Source organism: Mycteria americana, chromosome 5, assembly GCF_035582795.1.
Source record: "Mycteria americana isolate JAX WOST 10 ecotype Jacksonville Zoo and Gardens chromosome 5, USCA_MyAme_1.0, whole genome shotgun sequence".
NCBI classification, from domain to species: domain Eukaryota; kingdom Metazoa; phylum Chordata; class Aves; order Ciconiiformes; family Ciconiidae; genus Mycteria; species Mycteria americana.
This window is the reverse complement of record NC_134369.1, coordinates 21,643,541-21,670,469: the sequence shown is the minus strand read 5'-3', so window position 1 is coordinate 21,670,469 and position 26,929 is coordinate 21,643,541. Positions and strand designations below refer to the sequence as shown.

At 43.2% G+C, this 26,929-nt stretch overlaps 1 protein-coding gene across 3 annotated transcripts in view; it reads right to left on the bottom strand.

Annotated features, from left to right (window-relative positions):
- Positions 1-20,953: 20,953 nt before the first annotated feature.
- The window catches only part of LRP5 (LDL receptor related protein 5), a 170,418-nt gene continuing 164,442 nt past the window's right edge, over positions 20,954-26,929 (bottom strand). For all 3 annotated transcript variants that reach the window (XM_075502419.1, XM_075502420.1, XM_075502421.1), the window contains exon 23: positions 20,954-26,570. In XM_075502419.1, the coding sequence (XP_075358534.1) occupies positions 26,309-26,570 (262 nt within the window). In that variant the 3' untranslated portion in view covers positions 20,954-26,308. The remainder of the gene's footprint in view (positions 26,571-26,929) is intronic.

Genomic DNA, 26,929 nt, shown 5'->3' with positions numbered 1-26,929 from the left:
GATTTTTGGTAACTTTAAGCTTAAAGAGCAGCTGAGCAGGAGGATTGCAGGATTGCAATTTTAGACTAGAGTATCTTAATCCCATTTCAAGCAGTTAAATGCTTTGGATATAGATACTAATATCACAGAGGAGAAAAAAGGGAAGTAAGCTGCTAAACAAATAATGGAATACAGATTCAGGGAGAGAGGGTGTTCATTTTTCTTTTGCTTCTTTAGAAGTGTGGTGGGTACTGTTTTTGTTATGTAGTTACCTATTAAAAAAATGTAACGCTGAGTTCAGCAGCAGTGCTAATTACCAGCATAACCACATGACCACTCTGGGCTAATGATAGTCCTAAACCCATGTTATCTTTTAATAGCTAAGCTGATTAGCACAGAGGAAAAACAAGTTAGAGCAATTACCTTCATGGTACTTCTCCTAGGAAAATTAAGGTGTTTTCCAAGTGTGCAAAGTGCATATATCATGTGCCATTTCCTAATCAGCCAAGATATAGCTGCCTAGTAACTACTGAGTTCACATTTCTGTGAAACTGTAGTGTGGGACTGAAAGAGATGATAGAAACAGGCTGGATCACTCAGGCAAACTTGTGAATGCAGGGAATAGTTATCTAATCAGGTGCATGTCATAAGCAGCAGTTGCAATTTTTTTTGCTTTAAGCCTTCCTCTCCCTTCTCTTTCTTCCCCTTCAATTCCACCACAGAAAACGGTGTGTCATCCCCCAAACTGGTCAAGATGGAAACTTGTACAGAGTTTAAGTACTGCAACCTTGAAATACAGAGCCAAACTATGGTTTTACCCCCTTGTTCCACTAGCTAGGAAGGAACGGAGGAAAGAGAATGTGTTTCCCTGTTTGAAGGCCAGAAAGGACCACTATGTCTTCCAAGGACTCACAAAGGTATCAATAAGAGTTAGTACTTAGCCTTGAGAATCTAGGTCTAAATAATGTGCTCAAGGCTGCTGAGGAAAATCTGGAATTAAACTCATATCTGTCCAAGCCTTGTACGTGGGTAATAAGAGAATTTCTGCTTTTCTTGGGTTTGTATGTTTTGAAGGTTTTTTAATGTCACTATTTCTTTTCATTAGCATCTCCTTTTATGTGACTCTGTATGTATATGCAGGTAAAAAGAAATTATTTTTAATTGGACAATCTTAATTAATAGCTGTGTATGGTGTGTTAGAGGAGCTGTGTGTACTTGGGGAATTTCTGTCAGACTCAGTTTTATTCTTGCTGTATTATCGCCCCCCCGCCCCCGGCAGAAATAGGTGACCTACTTTTCAGCCCTGGACATCTGCTAACTGTAGCCCGTCCCTCCCTCTGTCCTTTAACCCGTTCTTCCCTCCCTCCCTCTCTGTAGAGCATCGGCCGTCTCCCAGCCTTTCCAGGGAGCCTTTAGGACCGAGGGGACCCCTCCGCAGCGACAGGAAGATAATTCAGGAGGCAGGGCTGAAGCGGGGTGGTGCACACATGACATCAAAGAGGGTTGCCGTTCTGTCTCTGTGCCACAGAAGGTCGCCCCAGTAGCGTCCCCAAAGCCGTCTGGGCCCAGGTACCAACTGGAAAGTTCTGGGGCACCTTGCCTCCCCCTCGTGTGCAGGTGACTCAGCCAGGCCTCCTGCTGCTGGCCCTGCAGTGTCGCTGGAAAAGTTTCCCGGGGATCTGGATCCCGTCAGCAGCTGTCGGTCCCTCCTGGGCCCAGCTCAGCAGGGAGCAGTGGTGGGGCTGGGGTGACCGAGGTGGGAGCCCTGGGGTGTGCCTGGCTTCCCACCACAGTGGGAGAGCACTGCAGGGAGCCCCTTGCTGCTCCCTCCCTCCATCACCACTCGGGCTCCCTGCACCAAGGCCGCTGCCTGTTATGAGAGGTGATGGGGGAACAGGAGAGGGCCGCAGGGTTGGCTGCAGACTGGGAACGAGGGAAGGGCTCTCCTTGCCTGGTTCAGATAAGTCCCCAGACCCTGAGTCTCCTCCTGAGCAGAGGTTCCTGGGCCCAGCACTGAGAGAGACTTTTGCTTTCCCACAAACTTCTTAGGCACCCTTTCCCCATGCTGAACAAGGATGTTGTGTTTGCTCAGTGGCAGTCTGGTCAGCAGCACCCATGGGGTGAAAGTCAAATATTAATCCTGCTTCTTATGAATACAATAGAATAGTTCAGTTGGATGGGACCTACAAGGATTATCTAGTCCAACTGCCTGATCACTTCAGGGCTGACCAAAAGTTAAAGCATGTTATGAAGTATCTCCATTCAGAATTTTCCCTTTTACAGAGGCACTGCTTCTTCCCAGAGGCCTCCTCTGCTATCGCCACTCTTATGAAGCAGCCCTTGAATGTTGCTTTGCAATCCGCTTCAATACCAGTTTGTCCTGTCCCTGTGTTAGAAACCCTCAGCAGGAGGCAGCAGTGGTGTTTGTTTGCATTGTGGCTTTTTCAGGCAGTGCCGATTAACGTGCCTTGGCTCTGGATGGTATGGTGGTAGTCTGTAAGGTTGTCCAGGCTCTGGCCTTGCTGCTCCACAGCATTTGCAGATTTGCAGGTCAAGAGCATAGTGTTGCAGGGTGATTCTTGCACGGTGGTGGAGAGCAGACTCTAGCCTGTGGTACCCAGGTCCTTTGGCTGGTTTTGCAATGCAAATATGCTTCCACGTTGGTTAATTTATGCACTGGCTTTATTGACTATACAATGTCTCCCTTCTGACAAACAGCAGGTGGCATGTTTGGATCAAGAATGTAAGTGCTCTGCCTCGGCCTCTGGGGAGCAGGGGAAGATGCACAGGGACTGGGAAAGAAATAATGCAGTAGAGATGCCCTTTCACTAATTTTTCATCACAACTTCAAGCTGCCACTGAAAAAGTCAATTTCAGCTGGGCAGTCCTGCCACCTCTTGCCAGTGATGGTCCAACAGGAGGGGAAGGGTAGCGTTTTCCCCTTGCAGCAGCCCAGATGAAGGTGCTCAGGCACCTCAGCTTGTGGGATGGAGTGAGAATATACCCATTTTGCCATTGGAATTTGCCCATGCTGACGCACTGCTGTTGCTTTCTAGACCTTTGGTGAGGTTTGATGGTGAAAGCCCACACAATGTTCAGAAGGAAATAACAATAGGGGCCAGGAGTAGACACTGGGCTCTAATTACTTACGTGTTCTCATTTAAGTAATGAGTTGGATGCTGCATCCCCATATGCCTTGTGTACAGGGTGTGAGTTCACAGACACGTCAAGCTTCTGATTTCCCATGCAAGGAGGAGGAAGTATCCCGTTATTTCATTACTTAGAAAAAGAAAGGCCACTCAAAGCAAATCCCTGCCCTCTAGATAGGAGAAGCAAAGCAGTTCCAGGAATTTGATCTCATTCCTGTTGAAATAAACTCTGGTCTTATGCAACTGCATGATAAACAGCACAGTCTAGAGCAGGTTTTGCTTGGACAGACTATTTGCAAGCACCCAGCCCCAGGTCTGGCCCTCTCCAGCTCTGCCAGCTCCTGCAACAGCCTTGGTCCCCACAGAATCATACTTGTGTCCCACAAGCCTGATCTGCCCCATGCATGAAGCCTTCACAAAGGACAGGAGGCTCAGCACAGCCATTTAAGCCTGTGGTGTGGAGCAAAGCTCAAAAAAGGGACAGTACAGAGGTGATGGACAGGGGCATAAAAGTACATTTTCTTCCTCGGAATCTGGCTTGGCTTGGGGTATGTGCAGGAGTTGATTTCAACTGGACAGAGTCAAGGAGAGTTAGTTAATTCCCCAGGATTCCCAAGCACTCACATCTAAGCATATGTAGAAATTATAAATATGTATCAAGAGAGATATAATATATGTAGAGATATTATATATATATATATATAAAACCTCAAAAAGGGGACAGTACAGAAGTGGGGGACAGGGAAGCAAATGTGTGTGTATATACATGTATAGACAGATAGATATATATTTTCAACACCAAAGGATCAGTTGTCAGAACTGTTTAAACACCAAGCACTAGTCAAAAGACACATCATTGCTGGGTGTCTTTCTGTTAGAATTGAACAGCAAAACATGGGCTGCTCCAGGCCAAAGGACCAGGCTGTCCATGGGCAGATTTGGCAATGGCATATTTCCTGTTAGAGACAAGCAAAACAAACAATCTACATGAGAGAAATTACTTTCACCTGCTGTCAAACAGCACATGGTCTGCAAACAAAAGTAGCTCCAAGTGTCTGCATTTACCCTATGGTTGGTGAGATGAATAGAGGGAAAGAGAGATATGCTGATGATTCCCTTTACTGTGTTGCTTCTTCCTGGCGATGCTAAATCCTCTCCATGTCCCTGCCCCATGCAGGTCTCTCTGCAAACAAGGGATATAAGGTAGGCTTCTTTTTTTTCAAAAGATCCTTTGATCCTTCTGGGCATTTGCCTTTTCCTGATTCTCATCTCTGGATTTCCATACCTTCCATGTTTCCCTCTGAAGAAGAAAATGCAGGAGACAGATTGATTAACTTAGTTCTAAAAACCTGCATTGGTCTCATGATATTAAAGCCAGAGTCAGGCACCAAACAAATTGCTGCTATAGCTACACAGATAAAGCTGCCTAGCAGAGATGCTGCTTCCACCAGCAAAAAAGGGGGTTTTACTCTTACAGATTTTCTAGGGCTGAGGAAAATTAGCAATAGCAGCAAAATGTTTATTGCCATGTAATTATTTCCATGGTAGGGCTTTATTCTATAATAAAAATCATACTCTGAGAAAAGCTACGCCCACCATCAATGTTCACTCTATGAAACTTAGCGCAAGGGGAGGAGAGAGACAGGGTAATTCCCTGTTGAAAAGGGCAGCTCTGGGGCTGTTCGGTGAGCAACGCTTCACAGCAGATGACTGTGCCACCTTGTGGCTTTGGTTAGTGCTAAGCTCTGAAGTATTTATTTATATTTTTTGACATGGGTGTCTCCCTGTAAATGCCAGATCTAGTGAAACAGCAAGAAAAAATGCCCAGTAGTACTGCGAGGAAGGCAGTAGGAGTCAAGAGTCAGCTCTAAGTACTTTACATTTGTTTTTCCTAACATCCCATATTAGTCTGCCCATACACCCAGCCTAAAGGGAGGGGCAAACACTTGAAATGAGTAGCTGTCTGCTACACTGGAGGCAGGGCAGTTTATTCGTGGTACTTCTTACCCTGAAATCTTCAAGTTCAGATAATCTTTGGTCACTGCAGTTGTTTTTTAATAGAAGTCACCTGAAACTCAAGCATCTTGACAGCAGAGGCACCATCACAAATCATTTCTATGCTGCTTTTGCTCAAGCAGGTGCATCCTTGATGCCCAGCCTGCCTGCACCAGCTGCATCGTGCTGCATCTGAGGAGGGCACAGATGGAGAGCTCTATAAGGAAAAGGCCAGCATCTGTTTCAGTGGTCTTGAGCTTAAAGTGGAGGGTCTCTGGGACCAGACTCTGTGCATGGATAGAGGCAGTCTGCCTATCTCCATGTCAGATGAAGGGAGGAAAGGCCAGCAGAAACACAGAAGTGATGCAACCTGTGAAGTAAGGTCACAGATCCAGATCAATTGCAAAATGAAGAAAAGTCACAAGGTCTCTTGGCTTGCAGGGCTACCAAATGGTACTGAACGCTCAGAGACCAGTCTCTTCTCTATGAAATGAGCCACTGGCTTGTCCTAGGTAGTCTTGACACATGTAAGACTGGCAGGAGGAATTAAACTGCCATTAACTGCTTTTGTTGTTGTTTAGGTAACTAAGCAGATAGTGAGCAGAGGGCTCAGCTGCCCTTGGCAACTTTGATTACAGATAGTGGGAGCATGTTGGGGTTTAGCCCCAGTTAGCAATTAAGTACCACACAGCCACTTGTTCACCCTCCCCCTGCCACCCCCCCTTCTCCCCCCCCCCCCCCCCCCCCCCCGGTGGGATGGGGGAGAGGATCGGAAGAGCAAAAGTAAGAAAACTTGTGGGTTGAGATAAGAACAGTTTAATAATTGGAACAAAATAATAATAATAAATTGTAATGAGAAGGAAAACAACAAGGGAGCGAGAGAGAGGAACAAAAACCCAGGGAAAAAAAAAGTCATACAACCGCTCACCACCCGCTGACCAATGCCCAGCCAGTCCCCGAGCAGTGATTGCTACCCCCCAGCCAACTCTCCCCAGTTTATATACTGAGCATGATGTCATATGGTATGGAATAGCCCTTTGGCCAGTTTGGATCAACTATCCTGGCTGTGCCCCCTCCCAGTTTCTTGTGCACCTGGCAGAGCATGGGGAGCTGAAAAGTCCTTGACCAGTGTAAACACCACTTAGCAACAACAAAAACACCAGTGTGTTATCACTATTATTCTCATACTAAAATCCAAAACACACCGGTATACCAGCTGCTAGGAAGAAAATTAACTCTATCCCAGCTGAACCCAGGACAGTATCCACCCCTTATTCTATACCATCTATGTCATGCCCAGGTTCTACCCTTTCTAATACATTCCAATTAATCACCACCACTTTTCCTGTCTTTTGAGGTATATATGTATACACACTCAGATATCATTCCCTTGGTCTACGGGTCATCCCTCTAAAATGTCCGTTGAGTTCATTAAGTCCATGACTTTGGGCTCCATCTGTCATAACAGTCTTTCAGGGCAGGAGAGATGGCGTGTGGTGTTGGATTGTTGCATGCTGAAGCCAGTTCTGGTTCCATCACTGCTGCACTTTGCTTGGTTTCATCAAAGTTCATTTTTCATTAATCTGGGTGATTCTTACTGAAATACTGTTGATATGGTGTATAGTAACCATAAAAGTGATGACATACAGCAATTAACATAATACCATTTAGTTCATTGGCTATTTTCACCCAAAATCAAATCCCCTTGAGGTACACGATGGACTTCCCCATCCTTTTGCATTACCCACCAAGTGCTCCCATGTCCTTGAGCAAAAGCAACCCCATGAATGGGATTGCCTTTGCCTGAGGCAGGAGTAACCCAGACTGTCTTCCCCATCATGTTTTTTATGTGCGCTACAGGGACTTTATCTCCTTTGACAGTGCGTAAAAGTTTTGATTGGGCAGGGCCAGCTTGATTGACAGATCCCCTAGTGTTGACTAACCAGGTGGTCTTTGCTAAACGTGTGTCTCAATGCTTGAATGTCCCACCACCCATTGCTCACAGTGTAGTCTTTAACAGTCCATTGTGTCGTTCGATTTTCCCAGAGGCTGGTGCATGATAGGGAATGTGATATACCCACTCAATGCTGTGCTCTTTGGCCCAGGTGTCTATGAGGTTGTTTTGAAAATGAGTCCTGTTGTCTGACTCAGTTCTTTCTGGGGTTCCATGTTGCCATAAGACTTGCTTTTCAAGACCCAGGATAGTGTGCGGGCGGTGGCGTGGGGTACAGGATATGTTTCCAGCCATCCAGTGGTTGCTTCCACCATTGTAAGCACATAGTGCTTGCCTTGGTGGGTTTGTGGGAGTGTGATATAATCGATCTGCCAGGCCTCCCCATATTTATATTTCAGCCATCGCCCTCCATACCACAGAGACTTTGACTGCTTGGCTTGTTTAATTGCAGTGCATGTTTCACATTCATGGATAACCTGTGCAATAGTGTCCATGGTCAAGTCCACCCCTCGATCATGAGCCCATCTATATGTTGCATCTCTTCCTTGATGGCCTGAGGTGTCATGGGCCCACCAAGCTGTAAATAATTCACCCTTATGTTGCCAGTCCAGATCCACCTGAGCCAACTCCATCTTAGCAGCCTGATGCACCTGCTGGTTGTTTTGATGTTCCTCAGTGGCCTGACTCTTGGGTACATGAGCATCTATGTGAGGTACTTTTACAACCAGGTTCTCTACCTGGGCAGCAACATTTTGCCACAATGCTGCAGCCCAGATGGGTTTCCCTCTGCACTGCCAATTGTTCTGCTTCCATTGATGGAACCACCCGCACAAGGCATTTGCCACCATCCATGAATCAGGATAGAGCACTGGCCACTTTTCTCGTTCAGCAATGTCTAAGGCCAACTGGATGGCCTTTACTTCTGCAAATTGGCTCGATTCACCGTCTCCCTCAGCAGTTTCTACAACTTGTTGCATAGGACTCCATACAGCAGCTTTCCATCTCCGATGTTTTCCTATAATACGACAGGACCCATCAGTGAACGGTGCATATTGCTTCTCATATTCTGGTAGTTTATTGTACAGTGCGCACGTAGTTTATTGTACAGTGCACCCTCCTCGGCACGCGTCACCTCCTTCTCTGGTGATATTCTGAAATCTTTGCCTTCTGGCCAGTCCATAATTAATTCCAAAATTCCTGGGCAATTGGGGTTTCCTATCCGAGCCCGTTGTGTGATCAGTGCAACCCACTTACTCCACGTAGCATCAGTTGCATGATGTGTAGAGGGGACCCTCCCTTTGAACATCCAGCCCAGCACCAGCAGTTGGGGTGCCAGGAGGAGCTGTGCTTCAGTACCAACCACTTCTGAAGTAGCTCGAACCTCTTCATATGCTGCCAATATCTCTTTTTCAGTTGGAGTATAGCAGGCCTTGGATCCTCTGTATCCCTCACTCCAAAACCCTAAGGGTTGACCTTGAGTCTCCCCTGGTGTTTTCTGCCAGAGGCTCTGGGTAGGGCCATTCTCCCCGGCTGCAGTGTAGAGCACATTTTTTACATCTTGCCCTGCCCCGACTGGCCCAAGGGCTACTGCATGAACTATCTCCCGTTTAACTTGTTCAAAGGCTTGTCGTTGGTCAGGGCCCCATTTGAAATTGTTCTTCTTCCAGGTCACTTGATAGGGCTTATGATCAGACTGTAATTTGGAATATGCATTCTCCAAAAATGCACAACGCATAAGAAAGCTTGTGTTTCTTTTTTGCTAGTTGGTGGAGACATGGCTGTTATTTTGTTAATCACATCCACTGGGCTCTGACGATGTCCATCTTGCCATTTTATTCCTAAAAACTGGATCTCCTGTGCAGGTCCCTTGACCTTACTTTGGTTTATGGCAAAACCAGCTTTCAGGAGGATTTGGACTATTGTCTTCCCTTTCTCAAAAACTTCTTCTGCTGTATTGCCCCACACGATGATGTCATCAATGTATGGCAGATGTTCTGGAGCTTCACCTTGTTCCAGTGCTGTCTGGATCAGTCCATGGCAAATGGTAGGGCTGTGTTTCCACCCCTGGGGCAATGGATTCCAGGTGTACTGAACGCCCCTCCCAGTGAAAGCAAACTGTGGCCTGCACTCTACTGCCAAAGGGACTGAGAAAAATGCATTAACAATATTAATTGTAGCATACCACTTGGCTGCTTTTGACTCCAGTTCATATTGAAGTTCCAGCATGTCCGGCACAGCAGCACTCAGCGGTGGCATGACTTCATTCAGGCCACGATAGTCTACTGTCAGTCTTCACTCTCCATTAGACTTTTGCTGGCCATATAGGACTGTTAAAAGGTGAACGAGTCTTTCTGATCACTCCTTGGCTCTCCAGTTGATGAATCAGTTTATGAATGGGAATCAGGGAGTCTCGGTTGGTATGATATTGCCTCCGGTGCACCATTGTGGTAGCGATTGGCACCTGTTGTTCTTCAACCCTCAGCAACCCCACAACAGAAGGGTCCTCTGAGAGAGCAGGCGAGGTAGGCAGCTGTTTAGTTTCCTCTGTCTCCAAGGCAGCTATACCAAAAGCCCACCTGTACCCTTTTGGGTCCTTGAAATACCCTCTTCTGAGGTAGTCTATGCCAAGGATGCTCAGAGCCTCTGGGCCAGTCACAATGGGGTGCTTTTGCCACTCATTCCCAGTAAGGCTCACTTCAGCCTCCAATACAGTTAGCTGTTGGGATCCCCCTGTTGCTCCAGAAATAGACGGGTTCTGCCCCTGTATAGCTTGATGGCATTAGGGTACACTGTGCACTGGTGTCTAGTAGAGCCTTATACTCCTGTGGGTCTGATGTGCCAGGCCATTGAATCCACACAGTCTAGTAAACCCAGTTGTCCCTTTCCTCCACCTGGCTGGAGGCAGGCACCCCCTAGTCCTGGTCATAATATTCATTACCCATTTCTTATATATACAAGTCAGGAGTTCATTCATTAAAATCAGGAGTAAGATCAGCCCTTTTACTCTCTCTGGGGAACTGTCCACTGGAAACCAGAGCAGCAATTTTACTGGAAGAACCCCCTTTGGTGATTGTTTTTCCTTGCAACTCACGTACCCACGTGTCTAGGGTCAAGGTAGGTTTTCCATCCCACTTCCTCATGTCCCCTCCATGGTCACGCAGGTAAAACCATAGGGTGCCCTGTGGTGTGTACCTTCTATATCCTCTCTCTTGAGCAGAGGAATGCTGACTCCTAATAGCTGAGATACTGGTCCGTACAGGTGGGGAGTAGGACCTATCCTCCTTGAGTTGCTGGACCTCCCGGGACAGTTTCTCCATAGCTGAGACAAAGGAGGAAGAGATACTTTCTTCGTATTCCCGGAGGTTACTAGCCACTTCATCCACTGTTGGACCCGCTCCATCTTTCCAGGTCATTATTGCCAATGAGTTGGCACACGACGATGGTGCGTTCCATACCAACTTCCGCCACATGGGTTGTGTGCACTGGACCTCATCTGGATCTTTGGGCAACCACTCGTCATTCAGGTCACCATAAATCACCTCCAGCACAGCTAATTCCCTCAGGTACTGGATATATTTCTCCATGGTGGTCCATTTCCCAGGGTGATATGTAACATCTTCCTTGAAGGGATATCTTTCCTTCATAGCTGACAGGAGTCGCCTCCAGAGGCTGAGGGCTGGTGCCCCTTTTCCAATCGCTTTGTCAATGCCCCCTTCCCTAGAAAGGGATCCCAGCTGCTTGGTTTCCTTACCCTCTAATTCCAGGCTACTGGCCCCGCTATCCCAGCATTGGAGCAGCCAGGAGACAACGTGCTTGCCTGGACGGCTGAAATCTTTGCGCATATCTCGCAGCTCACTCAGAGATAGGGATCAGATATTTTCCATCTCATTCACAACTTCTTCCTCTCCCTCTCCTTGTGATGGCCCTGCTCTTTCATCTTCCCTTTCTAAATGAGCTGACTTTCGCTTCCAGGATTTCTTGTGTATAGGGGCAACTGATACTGACACAGGTTGATTTCCTGGTTGAACTGCATTATCTGTTGCAGGCGGGGCTGGAGTGACTGCAGTGCCTGTCGCAGAGGGGGGCTGGAGTAGCCGCAGTGCCTGTCGCAGAGGGGTCTGGAGTAGCCGCAGTGCCTGTCGCAGAGGGGGGCTGGAATAGCCGCAGTGCCTGTCGCAGAGGGGTCTGGAGTAGCTGCAGTGCCTGTCACTGGGGGGGCCGGGGTAACCGCAGTGTGTGTCACAGGGGAGGCTGGAGCATCCGCAGTGCCTGTTGCAGCGGGGGCCGGAGTAGCCATGGTGTATGTTGTTTTGTCACCAGACCCTTGAGGGTTCTGAATAGTGTTGAACAGGGCTCAGTAGGCATGGGCCAGGCCCCAGCACGTTGCAGTGATTTGTATCTCCTTAGAATTGTCAGGGTCACAGCATACTTTTTCCAAATATTCTACTAATTTGTCAGGATTCTGCACTTATTCAGGGGTGAAGTTCCAAAACACTGGAGGTGCCCACCATCCTAGGCTATCCCACACACCCTGCCACTCATAACTATCCGGCCTTGGGGTAGATCTCTGGATGATATTCTTAAATTGCTTACTAATCTTGTACAAAATCAAAACAATATTCCCAAGCAATATCAATAGATGTATCTTGACTACCCAAGGATGTTCAAGATACTGAAAAGTTATTGTAACAAAGGAGGAAACATTGTAGAAGAAAGTAGCGAAGGTGCCATTCTGTTCTTCCTCCATAAAAAACCTCTCAGAGGAAGAAGTATAATTGCTAATTGTCTCCATAAGGTGGTACCCGACATACAGTAATGATTTCAGTATGGCACCTAGATACCAAAATAAACCCAAGGTCACTGTTTTAATAACAAATCTCGCAAGCAAAACATCACCAATTAAAGCAGAGTACAGCAAACTGCAAAAACCAACATCGATCTTCAACATCTGCAGCAAAAAAATGAGCATGGTGCAGATCAGGTAAACCAATATCAAGAACAGATGAATCAATATTGTGGTCCGCAACTACTAACAGATCTAAATTCCTTAACACGCTCTGGTTAATCTGTTATTATCTCAAACCCTTCAAGCCCCATGTTGGGCACCAAAAAGGACTGTTGTGGTTTAGCCCCAGTTGGCAATTAAGTACCACACAGCCACTCGTTCACCCTCCCCCCTGCCCCCCCAGTGGGATGGGGGAGAGAATCGGAAGAGCAAAAGTAAGAAAACTTGTGGGTTGATATAAGAACAGTTTAATAATTGGAAAAAAACAATTGTAATGAGAAGGAAAACAACAAGGGAGTGAGAGAGGAACAAAAACCCAGGGAAAAAAAAAACCAGTCATACAACCGCTCACCACCTGCTGACTGATGCCCAGCCAGTCCCCGAGCAGTGATTGCTACCCCCCAGCCAACTCCCCCCAGTTTATATACTGAGCATGATGTCATATGGTATGGAATAGCCCTTTGGCCAGTTTGGATCAACTATCCTGGCTGTGCCCCCTCCCAGTTTCTTGTGCACCTAGCAGAGCATGGAAAGCTGAAAAGTCCTTGACCAGTGTAAACACCACTTAGCAACAACAAAAACATCAGCATGTTATCACTATTATTCTCATACTAAAATCCAAAACACACCGGTACACCAGCTGCTAGGAAGAAAATTAATTCTATCCCAGCCAAAACCAGGACAGAGCAGCAAAAAGGAAAAGCTGAAATGAAAACAAACAAAAAATTACTCCTACACTTCCCTAAGAGGAGGAGGAAATTCTTCATTCTAATTAGCTAACTTTAGGAAGAAAAAAACCCACAACATCAACAGATGCCACCAGGTGTCACAGCCAGTCAGGAGAGAAGCTGTGCACTGACCTTTGAATGTATCTATCCCACTGCAGCTGACACTTTAAAGGGTGAAGTATTTTGAACCTCCCATGTCTTGTGATGCTTAAAGATTTACATAATTTATTGATAAAATTTCCACTTTCAAGTAAGACTCCCACTGACACACGTTGACAATTTCCCAAGAGCTTCACACAACTAGTTTCCTCCCACTGTCCTTCTCCAGACTGAAAGCCACACTGGAAGTTTTATCAAAGATCACTTGGAACCACTTGTGGGATTTAAATCCTACCAGCGGACACCCACTGCGGTGATCGCAAGTTTACCCCTGCTGCTTCTGCCAATATGAAATGGTCCTTCTAACAAGGCTGATGCAGCCTTTAAGCAAAAGGAGAAGCAATCTTGTTTCTGCATCAGGACCCTGGAGATTGGATTCTGTTCCTGGTCTTCCTCTCTTACCAGATCTTGGGCAAATCATTGAACCTCTGTATACCTGTACATGGCACAGGCCAGCCCTACACCTGCTGAACTACCGCATTTGGTCCATGGGAGGTTGGTTGTAGATTTCTGGACAAGATGGGTTTTGCCCTTTTGATCCCTGTAACTCGATTTTTGTTAAAAAATCTGTTCTTTCCTATTCATACGTTTCATCCCACTCCCTGGCCTTTTAAGTAACTTTTCTATCTCCAAGCATGGGTTTCATCATATACTATGATGCTAGAGATTTTTGAAATCCAAATCCAGATTCTCATCTCTGTAACTCCAAATATTGCTGATACCCAGAAACTTTACAAATATGTCATTTGTTGTTAGAACTATTAACTTGTGAGAAGATATGACCTATTTTTACTACAGAATAACGTTAATTTATGAGTGTTCTTTCAAACATGAAGAGGAAGAAGAAATCACTCTACAAGAAGCTCACTGTCTAAATACATGCAACTTGCTGGCATTATTATCCAAAATGTTAAATGCTTGTAAGCAGATTTAAGTAAGTATTGTGTCTGTGTGATCCTAGTCTTTGAAATGGGAGAAGTTATGTCTGTTTTAGCCGAACAATTCTGCCATAACTGCAGGCTTTGATCTCAGGTGGGTGTTATTTGCATATCTTGGGGGATTGTCTGCTCTCTCCAGCCTGTTGACTTACCTCACTGGTCTTTGAGGAACCTGTCTTATGGACACCCAGGGTCTTTCCTTACCCTTTTTGATTTATGTCTTCTCCCTAGGCTTTGTTCTACAGTCAGTTCTCCCTTACTCCACAGTTACAAACTAATAGAAGTAATTATTCTCATAGATCTCTAATCTATTTTCTATTAAATGGGAGATGCACTGAGACCTTTGGAAAACAGGTGATGTTTAATACTGAGAACTCTGTGTTACCCTGTCAAAGCTTACCAGATGCACAGAGTTTCAATGCGACTTCACTTACAGTTATGTAATGTAAACATCACAGATTGACACTGGCTTTGTAACGAAGACAGAAAGGTGACCAATAAGGTAAGAGACCAGTTGTTATATACAATTTAAGCTGATTGTAACTAAACTGCTTCACTTAAATAAGACAAATTGTTGGTAATACTGAGGATTCCAGTCTTTCTAGACACCCAAGATTGATTTTTGGAAGATGGATGTTTCTGGTCATGCATATGGTAGGGAAGTAGGAATTGTCTGATCTCTTATGTTACAGGCTACAGAATATCACCTCTGCAGAGAAAATACCATAGAATGAATAATCCTGTCTGGTTGTAAATCTTAAGAAATAGAATTTGACAGGTTCCTAAACCCAAAAGTGGTTGACATAAGAATGTGGGAGGGAACATGCCATTCCAATTAAAAAAAAAAAAAAAAAAAAATCACTAATCCATCTTCAAAAGAAGTAATTCAAAGTGTTTGAAATGACTTTGAATGACACAGAACATATGAAGGAAGTTAAAATTCCTTTTAAAATGACTGTCACTTATTTTTCTTTAGCCAGAGGAAAAATAACCTTTTAGCAAAATTGGAAGAAAAGATGCTGTCCCTTTGACACCTGCCCTCTCCCTTGTTTTGTGAGCAAGCTGGAAAGCCATCCTATGCCTCTTCAAGTCTTTCTTCCCCAACTTTAACTGCAACCATAAGTCTTGCTGAAGTTACAGCAATGAAATCCCATCTTCTTTTGTAAGACTGAGAAGCTTTTGTCCCTACATCTGTTGCTGTCTTTACAATGCCTGACCTCTGAGAAGCACTTCTGGAGCAAGATTGAAGATAGTGGTCCCAGGGATTCTACACATTTCCTTGTTGGCTGCATCTCTAGAAATCCAGCAGGATCTGGAAATAAACTGGACTCTTCAAGTGCTCAATTCACAAAACCTAGCCTTAGTTGTAGGTGGAAAAAAGATACCAACTTATAAAAAGAGACAAAATACTTGTTCCAGTGAACACTCTCTCTCACAAGGTCCAAGTTAGGACAGTGGGCTCCAGAATGCACATACTTCTCCATCTCTTTAATTGCCAATTCCTGATTTTTCAGGTCTGATCCTCCAAGCAGGTCTGCTAGTAAAGAGAAGTGGGTTTCCATTCAGTCTAGCTTTCATTTTAAGTGTACTGCCTGATCCTGTACAGACATAGCAGTACACTTTCTACATTTTGGATTCCCAAACTTTGAACTTTCCCTAACCGTATTTAATTCTACCTGGGGGATGAGTGGTGTATGTGAACAAACATGGGAAACATTGTTCTCCGGGAACTGGGTAGAACTGTGTGACAAACAGGTCCTCTGAATGCTTGCATACCTCTCCCCTAACTTTATACTTCAGTATTTCCTGGACACACCTGCCAGAACTGCAGAAAAAAAGGGGTAAGGATGAAGGCTAGAGCCCATGAGATGCTCACCTCTCTGCCAGGATCCCTTGTCAGCATTCCTGTAAGGGATAGGATTAGTGTTCAGGTTGAGAAATGTAGAACGCCTGGGCTTCAGTTTGTTGCTGGTTCCTGTAGCATATCAGGAGTTAAAAAGGATTGAATTGAATGGGAGCTATTTTCTTTGTTTTGTTTTGTTTTGTTATGATCAGTTCTCAACATTTAGGTTAGTGTGGGGCTAGGGACCTAAAGCTTTGAGAGACCAGTTGCTTGCCACTATCAGTCAGCACCCTTCGTGGCTCCAGGATCCTGCTAAATCAAACAATAGGTTTATTATTTTAATCCCTAAACCTGCTCACTTCCCTGTAACTATAGGCAAAGGATAGACACCTGCTGTGCAAGAGAAGCTGAGGGCACAGTCTCACCTACATGAGCATTTCTCCCAAGTCTAGCTCCAGGGAATCTAGCAACTGAACTCTTGCCATTCTGTTGTTCCCAATACATGGGCTTTTTGTACTATAACCCACAATAGAAAAGAGAAGTTAAGCATACCAACCCTTCCTAATGCTGCAGGCTATGTATAATGTGGGAACTGACTGTAACTTTTGGAGTGTGAGATTTCCAATTTCTATTTTGAATGCTTCTCAGTTTTAGTGACTGCCTATGTATAATACAATGCCTACAGCAAAATGAATGTAAGCACTAAATCTATTTCCCTACAACCTAGGAGAAATTCAGATCTCTATGAGAGAGAGAGAGAGATGGTCTAAGAATTAAGCCCTAATCAAACCTGTAACAATAGCCTAATGAGCTAAATTAAAATACAAGAGAAACCATTGCCCTGTTCTCATGAGTCCTTCTCATACCCTTCTAGGCCATGCAAAGTTCAGTAACAAACATCACTCCCTAAGTAATAGATTGTTAAAGATGTTGCTATCCCTTAAATCAGATTTATTGCTAAAGTAGCTCTCCCTTCAGGAAATTGTAACAGAAGGCATTAGCCTCAATTAGGGCAAGCCCAGATCCTGCCTCTGCAGACTGTCCAGAATGGATGTAAGCTGTTGGTATCTTCCTATCCCAAAAGCCAACTCTAGCCTCAAGCCTACTATTCATGTTAATTACAGACAGGAGACCAATCACTACCTGTAAGAGGAAATTCAAGACCTTATCCTGCCCCTGCCATCCCTCTTCCAATTCTTGTGTTCCATGAGGAATCCATCAAAGACCCAAACTGGGCAGACCCAAGTAAATTGCTTGTCTTAATCTTCACTGTAGCTATGACCTTTCTTAGCCAGCTGATCTGGCAGTACCCCTTGCAGTAACTATCCTCATCTAATTTCTGCAATATATTCAGAGTCCAGCAATTAGCCTGGCTCATCAAGCCTTCGTTTCCCAAAAGCTAGCTTTGTCTCCAATCTTAATTATAGGCAGGGGCCCTTTTGTACTGCCTAAAACCACAGCAGCATTGGCTCCTGTGCATACCAACCCTCTTCCTATCTATCTGTGCTTTCTGAGCAGATTCCAGCAACCACCTGGGCTCTTTGGAGAAAGTTTGTGGTACATACTGCTCTGTGCTGTTAGCAGGGATGTGGGCAGCCTGCTGTGGTCAGTTGCTCTTGTGGAAGCCATAGAGCATGCATGCTTGATTGCCTTCCCTCCACCCTGCTCTCCACAGCAGCATGCACTGCCTAAAAGGCTGCACCACCATTCCCTGTCCTCTCACTTACAGGACAACCTGTGCAAAACCCCTCAGAGCATAGGTGGGTGAAAGGCAAACATACCTGGGGAATACCTGTCCTAAAAAGCATTAGTTTCACATGAAGAACTTTCTTCTCCCCATAACTCTATGTGGGCTTTTTGGCAGCATGTGGCCACAGTTACCTCATGCTTAATTACCTTTTTTAGTGTCTATAACATAGCTTCAACACTGCTTTGTTTAGCAGCTTTTCACTCCTAGTTGCTTTGGGGCTGGCATAAAGCATGGAAGGAGATCCAGATAGCTGCATAGTTTGGGATCAGGCTTTTCATCAGCACAGCTGTGGGTCACTCTCTGGCAGAATGCGTTTTGACCACTTTAGCCACTTCCTAGCATATCCAGATGCAATTTGTTATCCACCTGAATCCACAGTGATTCTGTGCTGAATCAGCCAAACACCTTGATCTGCCCTGCTGCGGACAATAACAGCTGGGGCAATTTCATAAGTAATCAGGACCAGTGGATTTAGAATTAGGCATACTTCCCTGTGAGCACAGGTTTGGTCCTGGGAACGTATTCAGATTCCATTGGGACAAATGATATAACAGAGCTGTATTTCCCAATTAATGCATTAAGGAATCTGTAAGCTGTGGGAATGTAGGACTACAAAGATCCAGTCAGATGAGCAAGCTTTTCTGGAGCAAAAAAAACCCCAAAACCATCTCCTCCAGTTTCAAGAGAGACCTTGAAACATCTGGGATTAAGGCATTGGAGGAGCAGGAATGATAGGTATGCCATGCAGAAATCTGTATTCCTTGTGTGGGATACATGTATCAAACACCTCCCTGCAACCAGCCACTGTGTCAGTCAGGGTCCAGTCCAAGAGATGAAGACCTTGTGCATATTCTCAGGTGAGAAAACCCAGCTACAGCCAGGAGTTCTGGAAAGAAGAGTGGGGCCACTCTGCTTCATGCTGTACAAAATCCTAAAAAGCTTTCTGTTCTTCTGGGTAATTTGGTCCAACTTTTCTGGTCAACTTTTCTAACACAATAGGATGATGGATGGCCTGTTTCAGGCTGTGCACAGCACCAGAAGTCCAGATCCTTCATTTTTTTTGCCCTCAAACTACAAATGTATCTTAATTATAGCAGTGGAATAAATCGTTAGGGTTAGGCAGTTATCACATGGCTGGTCCAGGGTCCATTTATATTAAGCATTATTAGCAAGGGTAATGTGGCTAAGAGGAAATTTTTTTTGACATTTTCTGGTTCAGTACAATACAAAACCTGAAAGAACTTTGTAGGAAACAGACGTATGTCTCTGAGTTTGTATGCTGTATTTTTTTTCTACCCTGGAAAAATCCAAAGAACTGGAATTGGACATCACCAGGACTGCTGATGACTGCTCAGAAAGACTTCCTTCATTCTGAGTCTCAACCTAACCAGCATGCCGGAGAAAGGATATCTTGATTAAAGATTATTTTGACTTTTAGGTTAAGATGGTAAATTTCACAAATCTGAGACCACCGATATTGATTGCAGAAATGAAGATGAAATTAGACTCAATGGAACTAGTTTTCAAGTATGTTCACCATAAAAAAAAGAAGTAATTAGTTAAAAGATTTACTTTTGCATCCTATAGTGTCAAGTTAAAAGATACCATACAATTAAAAAAAGAACTACAGATCTGATCTGGTCTAGTCAAAACACAGAGATTATTCCTATGGAGTGTAACATTTTTTATAAGGTCATGAGATTGTGGTATCTTGTGGTAAGTTCTATAGCTAGCTAACTATTGTAATTCTAAAGGCGATCAGTTTTCCAATCAACCTCTTCACCTCCTTGCTCTTGCTGTTATTGTACATTTTAAAGTTAAAAACAAGGAGACAGAACTGTCTTTAATAGTATCTAAAACAATTGTGATACTGGCTGGCCGTCTCTACTGTAGATGAAACAGCTTCACTCATAAAAAGGGCTGCTAATCAAATCTTTTAAAAGTGTTTATTACAAAACAAAATCCACATAATTATAGTACAAATGCAGAGTCTGTTATCTCTACAGATATTTATACAAAATACCAGTTACTTCAAACAAGACTTTGGTTTTTTTAAAATCACTGCAGTTTCATGATCAGAAAATTGTTAACGTGTAATGGTCTGAAGTGATGAGCTTCTTCAAGGCTTTCTTCTTAAGATAGTATTACCAAGTTCATTTGTGTGCTAGAAGGCCATACTTGGAAAAATAATTGGTAAAGACTTTCTGTAACACAACAAAGATTTTATGGCTCTAATGAAAAGTACTGTACTGACAATCTGAAAATAGTGTCAATTTAATCCCCAAATACATAAGCGTCAGTTACTGGCATTTTTTTTTTAATATTCTGTATTTTTGACACGTATTGAGATTTCTGTTGAAATAGATATGAATATATAAATCAAAGTTCACTTGAAATAATGCATTTGAGAGAAATTTCAATATATTACAAATTCAAGACACGCATGCTCTAAAAAATTCAGAAGTTGCCAGCTTTCAGTTAGTTCCACAACTTGTGGATGTATGTACTTTAACTGAAGAGAACCCTAACAATGATACAAAGCTTTGTTAAAACCAGTGGAGTACAATCTACGTATGATTCTGGGGGCACCTGTGATTTAAGGCTTTACTGTTTTCCCCAGTCAATATGCTGAACTGTTTAAAATATGCAAGGCACTGAAGTAGTGGGTTTGGTTGTCTTTTGTAGTAATGAACGCTACAAAATGATACTCATATAAAGCTGTAATTATTAGGCTGTTTGCAGAACACACGTTCTAATATAAATATAAAAAAGATTGTGTGGGAGTTTTATCATAAAAATTCTTGGTAATCTTTGTATATTCATGTATATTTACAATAGCAGCAATTGTGATACAATTCGGTAAGTAAGAACGTGGTCTGGGTTAGAGTTTTGTTTATGATGCCCTCCAAATTTCACATGAAGAGCAAAGCAGTCCTCCCATTTTCAACAGCTTTTGTTTTATCTCCGTAGGCTGATGAATTCCATTTACAACTATTGTGTTTGTAGTTGCAACCAAAATACTTTCGTACTTATTTACACACTGCAGGATCTCTGTACAAATCAAACTGGAGTATTGCTCCCTTTGTCAAACACAGCTACCCTGGGAATGCTGTCACAGGACTAGCGTCTGTCTTATTTAGAGAAAGGTATGTCAGTGGGATACTTGCTTTTCATGTGAATGCCAGTGAATTAGTCTGTCACTCAACAGCAGCTGTCAAACTGGCTTTTCTCCTCTGGCAAGTCCTTCCAAGTACATTCTCTGCACATATTTTGTCAATATAGAATGACCCATTTAGGAATTGCCATTGTGGTCTTCCATCCACCAGGATTCTGTGTTGGCTGGAGAGAACCCAGAACCTGACTCCAAAGGTGGGCTGCAACAAGGGCCATAGTTCATGCTGGGAACAGCCAGGATGTGGCAGCTTGCTGTCATGGGTGGCTGGGAGCGCTGTCATGGGTGGCTGGGAGCACTGTCAGTATGTCAGGACATGGCATTTTGAAGGATTTTGTTGTGGAATGCAGAAGCCATTTGTATCAGACTGGTTTCCATCATTCCTATCAGCTGCCAATTTTTCCTTTATTCCCTCCAGGGAGTACAATCTTATGTGAAAAGGCCCACAGCATAGTTGGCCAACCTCAAAATAAACAAATTAAAATAAAATACCCTTTACAAAAACAAGAGTAAGTGTTCTCAGGAAGGAGAGCTAGAAGGCATGACAGGATTGAAAATATCTATGTATATTAGTATTTCTTTTAACATGTGGTAAACACCTTAAGCTGTTTAGCTAAACTTAAATAGCTGAAGAAAAGGGTTTTTACATTTAATGATGAACAGGAAGTCTTGCAATACCTAAGGGAACAGCAGCAGAACCAGCAGACAACTCTCAGAATTTAGGATACAGCCTTCCCTGAATCTTCTACAGACAAACCAAATTTACAGTGAGGACTGCACACATAATTCATAATGGAATCATAATAAAAACATAGAAACAACTGAGTAACTGATCTGTAAATGACTATTGTCTTTGACTGTGGCTTGTCTAAGGCTCTGTCCAAACATGGACTTTTATAAAATGTCCTTCAGCACTGTAACAGCAAATACGCTCTCCTAATTCAGGGCTCCATGCCAGGCACTCTTGTGTGTTATTAATTATTGGGAACATGCTTGCTTTCTGTTTTCATTTCCTGACATTAATGGATATCACTTGTAGTACAATTATGAGCACAGCTACTCATTTGGACTGACACAACATATACCCAACAAAATGACTGACATCAGAAAAGATTTGCTTCCAAAAATGCTTGAAGCAAACAGGACACACAACTTTTGTGAGGTTTGACTGACCACACTCATGAAGTAGTACAATGTGCTCCAGAGGCTCTGATGAAGGGTAGCACAGGAGCTCTCCCTAGCAAAGGGATCTGACCCTGCAGGCAATGGAGGAACATCCTTGTGACTGGCACATCAGCCCAGTGTGACCAGCCCTTACTGAGTGCTCCTGCTTCCAAATCCTTTTTCACCGCTGTGCACAGAGCGCCAGAATTTCAAAAGCCCCAGAATCCAAAAGGCACCAGATGGCATAAAAATGGGGAGAACATGGTAAGTCCTAGATCTAGCATATGACCTTCTAGATATCAGACAGAAAATAGATCTAGGATAAATGGGCCCAGAGATTTCCAGAAGGCCCATCCTAGGTGTGTATAACAGGTGTTGAGGGAAGAGACCATTTTGTTGTTACTTTGAAAAGAATCAGAACTTTTAGGGTGCAAAGGTGCAAACCAGAGAGATCAAGGTTTATTACTGAAAAACAAACCCATTATTCCAAAAGAAGAAACTTGTTTCCACTCATTTCTGCCTTCCTCTTTAGAACATGCTGATAATGGCACAGTCTCATTTTTAGAAATGGGGCATTTTGTACTATGACACTATCCATAAAAACCCCATTATTTGTCATACATACAGATTTAGCTTACTCTTAGCCTAAGTGCTCTTTAGTGATCTGTCCAGACAGAGAAAACCTGAACCAGTAAGACAGCTGGGATAGTGCTAACGAAGTTGCCTCAAAATCATCCAGCAATAATTAACAAATTAATTACCTCCATTGCAAGTTTCAGGGTGCAGTGGCTGTTGACCAGTCTAGCTGAAGTGAAGTCAAGCTATAATTTACACAAAACTTCTGCCTGAAATTAAAGAATACTTCCCTGTTGAAGATCATGACTTGTCCATTTACCTTACAGCTTCACACTCCTGCTACATCTGTCCTGCAGATAGGACAAATTCTACAAAAGAGAAAACCACCTGAGTAGCTGTTTTCATGACTGCACTGGAAGGCAAGTAAGCTGCTCTCTGCTAGGACATCTGTCCTTTAAATGTAACACAGAATCAACCGTATCATTTGCCCACTACTAGCTGCTCTCCAGACACAGTTCTATATTACACCCTGAGCTGTTTCAAGTGCTAATATGCAGTCATACTGGGCTTAGAAAATAGTGGTTGAAAACACTGATTCAAATACTCACAAGCTCACACAGGTAATCCAATCATATGCATCCCCCTGCAGGTTCTCAGGGGAGAACTCTTATAAAATTTCAGTCAACTTTCTCACAGAAAACTTTTGCACTATTAAAACTATGCCTAAACCTCACCAAAATACAACTTTCCCCCACTCATTTCCTATTCAGCCCTGAACTGCCACAACCTGTCATATGCATTCACTAATTCCCTGCAACTCTTTTTCTCATCCTGATCTAGAAGAAAATAGCATCTATTTTCTACATTTTAGCCTGAAAGTTTACAGGATGGAAACCACTAAGAGCATACTGAGGATATTTCTGGAGAGAAGTAACTCCTGTCACTCAAATTTTCTTTCTGGTCTTTTCTAGCACCAAGGAATGCAGTAATCCTTTTAAAGTATATAGTCTACAGCAATCAAAAATAATATTTAGTATTTAAATGCTAAGATGCTAAATTTGTATACAAATTCTTTTTAGAAGAGGCTTTTAAAGTCAGTATTATAGAGCCATGTGGGGCTTAGATTCTTATCACTAAACTTCAGGTGCCTCAAAGGAGGCAGTTTCACAGCAAGAGGCAATGAATGTCCAACTGGAATCAAAATGTACATGCTTAATTCACCCCATTCACCAAGTGCTTCCTTCCTTCGGAATACCTAAGCTCCAAAAGAATTGGACTCTTAAGACAGTTTAGCTCTCAGCAAGAATGCTAATTTTCTTTGACTCAACTCCATACTTTGTAATAGGATACAAGTCTTCAGATGAAATGGTTAGGGTTGCTATAGTTGTGGCTCTTTAAAAAGATCAGTGGTTTAATAAAAAAACCAAAAAACCATGTAATTTTGCATCCAGTGCCATCACAGGAATATAGGAAAATTAATGTAGTATGTCTGTAAGCCAGAACTGTAACATGAAACAACTAAACTAATGAATTCAATATAAATGGTGAATAGTTACCATGCACAAAATTACATATGATAGGACTTACATATGAAATTGGACTACCAACTGCTGTAAAGCAGAACAATTACTCCTTTATATGATCGATATGGTACATAAAATATCCTATGGATCTATATTCCTAATTTAGTTCACTGAAACATGATCACACGAGAATTGCTTTGTTTCACCAAATCATTAACACTTGTTCAGAGATCTGCCAAGTCACTCTAAGAGTAACAGACTATGACCATGTCCCTCTTGGCATACTACAGAATCACTAATGTTGATAGGGGATGAGGAAAGAACCCGTTCTTAAACTCCAATGCTGTATTCTCCAATTCTGTATTTTTCTCCATGAAAAATGGTGGGCTGCTTTGTGCTCAATCTCTCAAGTGAAAATTTAGACATGAAGGTAGTAAAAGCTAATTTAAGAGTTTTAGTAACACACCAGTGACAGCACAAATCCTATCCTTGAACAACGTAGATAGGAAGAACAGATCTGGACTAGTAAGTCTGAAAACACAAACTGGATCAGAACACTGTGGTCCCAGCCCCTCCACCACCACAACAAAGACCTCTGTCCCAGAGTTGTAGGGTTCCTGTGATGTGCTCTCAAATAACTTGCTAAAAAGACCCAAAACCAAGTACAATTTAAGTTCAAACAAGAAAAAAGTTTTCATTGTTGCGAACAATATTAGGCTGTCAAAGGCTCAACACATCTGTTATTCAGCAGCTGCAGAAACAGGTGCGAATCTGCATATTCAGAACTTCCCTCAGTTGTCCCAAGTAAGCACTCATATTATCATCACCAGAGCTGAATTTATAAAGTGCCATACAATACCCAATCCCTTTTGTTACAGCAAGAGAACAATCAAACCAAAAATTTATCTTCTGCATTTTGAAAGGGACTGATCCTAGCCCCCCATTCCCAAAGGGGGTTTTTTGGTAGGAGTTGGGGACATGAGCACTTTGCTGATCATGATGTCCTTAGGTTACAGCAGTTTGTATGAGAGTTTATCTTTTTAATTTCGAGACAATTGGAAAGAAGTATTTGTCTCCTCTCCTTCCTCCCCCATGCTTTTTCTGTCTATTTCTAAACCTGAACTAATTTTGTGGCAAATTTTTATGAGATCTGACTAAACTGTCTGAATGGCAGATGTTTTTGTTTTGAGCTATGCAATACTATTTTCTACAAACACCAATTAAAAAACAAACAACTTTCCTCATTTAAATGAATACAACTGACCATATCATCCCACTTCGGAAAATGAACATTAGAGATGAAGCAATTCTCTGATCAAGTCAACACAGGTGAACATCTCGGAGACCTGGCACAGTGAATTACTGGACTTTTGGGAAAAAGAGAACTAGCAGTGTACTTTGAGAAGCAGCTGAATATCACAGCCTCTTCCCAGACAGTCATCAAAGCCTCACAAGGAAGGATGAAGGAGCTTGGTTCCATCACAATTAAAATGGCGAGTCTGACCAAATCTGCAGTTTGTCAGGCATTTCTCTTAGCTTAAATACCACTTTAAACTTGCCCCTTGCTCTCACCCATAGGGCAGTACAACTGCTTCTGCTACCATTCACCCAGTCTAGTGGGGAACTGATTGGAGCTAAACCAAATTTTTTAGGGCTTGTTATCTTTTTTAGCTTGAATCAGTTCCAGAATTGGCCATGGGCAGAGTGGCACTGACATGAGGTAGGGCATGATGCCTGTGGGCCTAGTTAAGCTGGAAGGTTTGGCCACAAGAAGTGTTCGTCCAGTTCAATGCTAAACAAATGGAGAGGGAGGTTTGAAATCCAGGTCTCAGCATACGAGTTCTGCTGGGAAGCATTCAGCTCACTTGCAATCAGGAGCATCTGAGGGTTGTGATCTTTGCATGTCTTCTCCCAGTGGTGGTGAAGGGATGAGATACCGACAATTTTATTTAAACGTGTTTTTCTTTTCTGCGAATAAACTTACATCTTTCTTTAGACTCCTCCTCCCACAAGCCACTTCACTTTCTTGTCCCACATTAATAAAAAGAATTACATACACTTTGCATGTAAAAAGGTGACTTAAAAATGCAAAAAGGCTCAGCATTCCCTCCCCAAATCCTTTGGAGACTGAGTCATTTTCATGACTTCAAAAAGGCAAATATGGCACAAAAGAATGGAAATTAAGTTAAAAAAATCAATTTTATAAATATTCTTCCTCTGTACAATTTTTCACAGCCCCATCCCTCCCACCCATTTTTATTCACATTTCTTTTTTTTTAATTCCCACCCCAATTTATTTTTAAATCATAAAATATATATTTTAAATCTGTTCATATTTTAAAATATTTACAGGAAAAGTTCCTTCTGTTGAGGTCATGAGGAGTCTGTACAAGGAGAGGGTGGAGGGGGATAGAGGTGAAAATAGCTTCGTTCTGTGGCAGGAGACGGAGGGCAACTTTCTTCTGCTGACATGTACTGACTGCGAGGTGTGGGTGGAGGGGGATAAGGGTCTGAGTCTGAATTTAAATCTATATAGTATTTGTTGGCTTTCCACCGACTAGTAGTATAGTCACTGTCACAAACATCTGTGCTGCATGGGGTTGTGGGTGGAGCCATCCCTCGTATAAGGTATGGCCTGCAAAAAAAAAAAAAAAAGCACATACGTTAGTTGTAATCCAGGGAAAAAAGAAAGAAAAAGAAAGAGATTGAAAATGAACAGCTCCGTGTCCTCAGTCAAGATGCCTGCTCATTAATACTATGTAAGCTTTAATTCAGGTTTTCATAGGAACCCACCAAGAAGTACCTGAACTGTGTTAAATTTGAATGGCACAACTACCCTCACCTAGCAGTGCATTCTTCCAGCCCCTGACCAGCCAGAGGAGATCACCATGACCATTTAGCCCAATCACTAACAAACAGGTTGACTCACCGAAGAGTTTTAAGGTAAGCTTGAGGAACTGAACAGAAAACACCAACTTTCTCTATACAGGATGC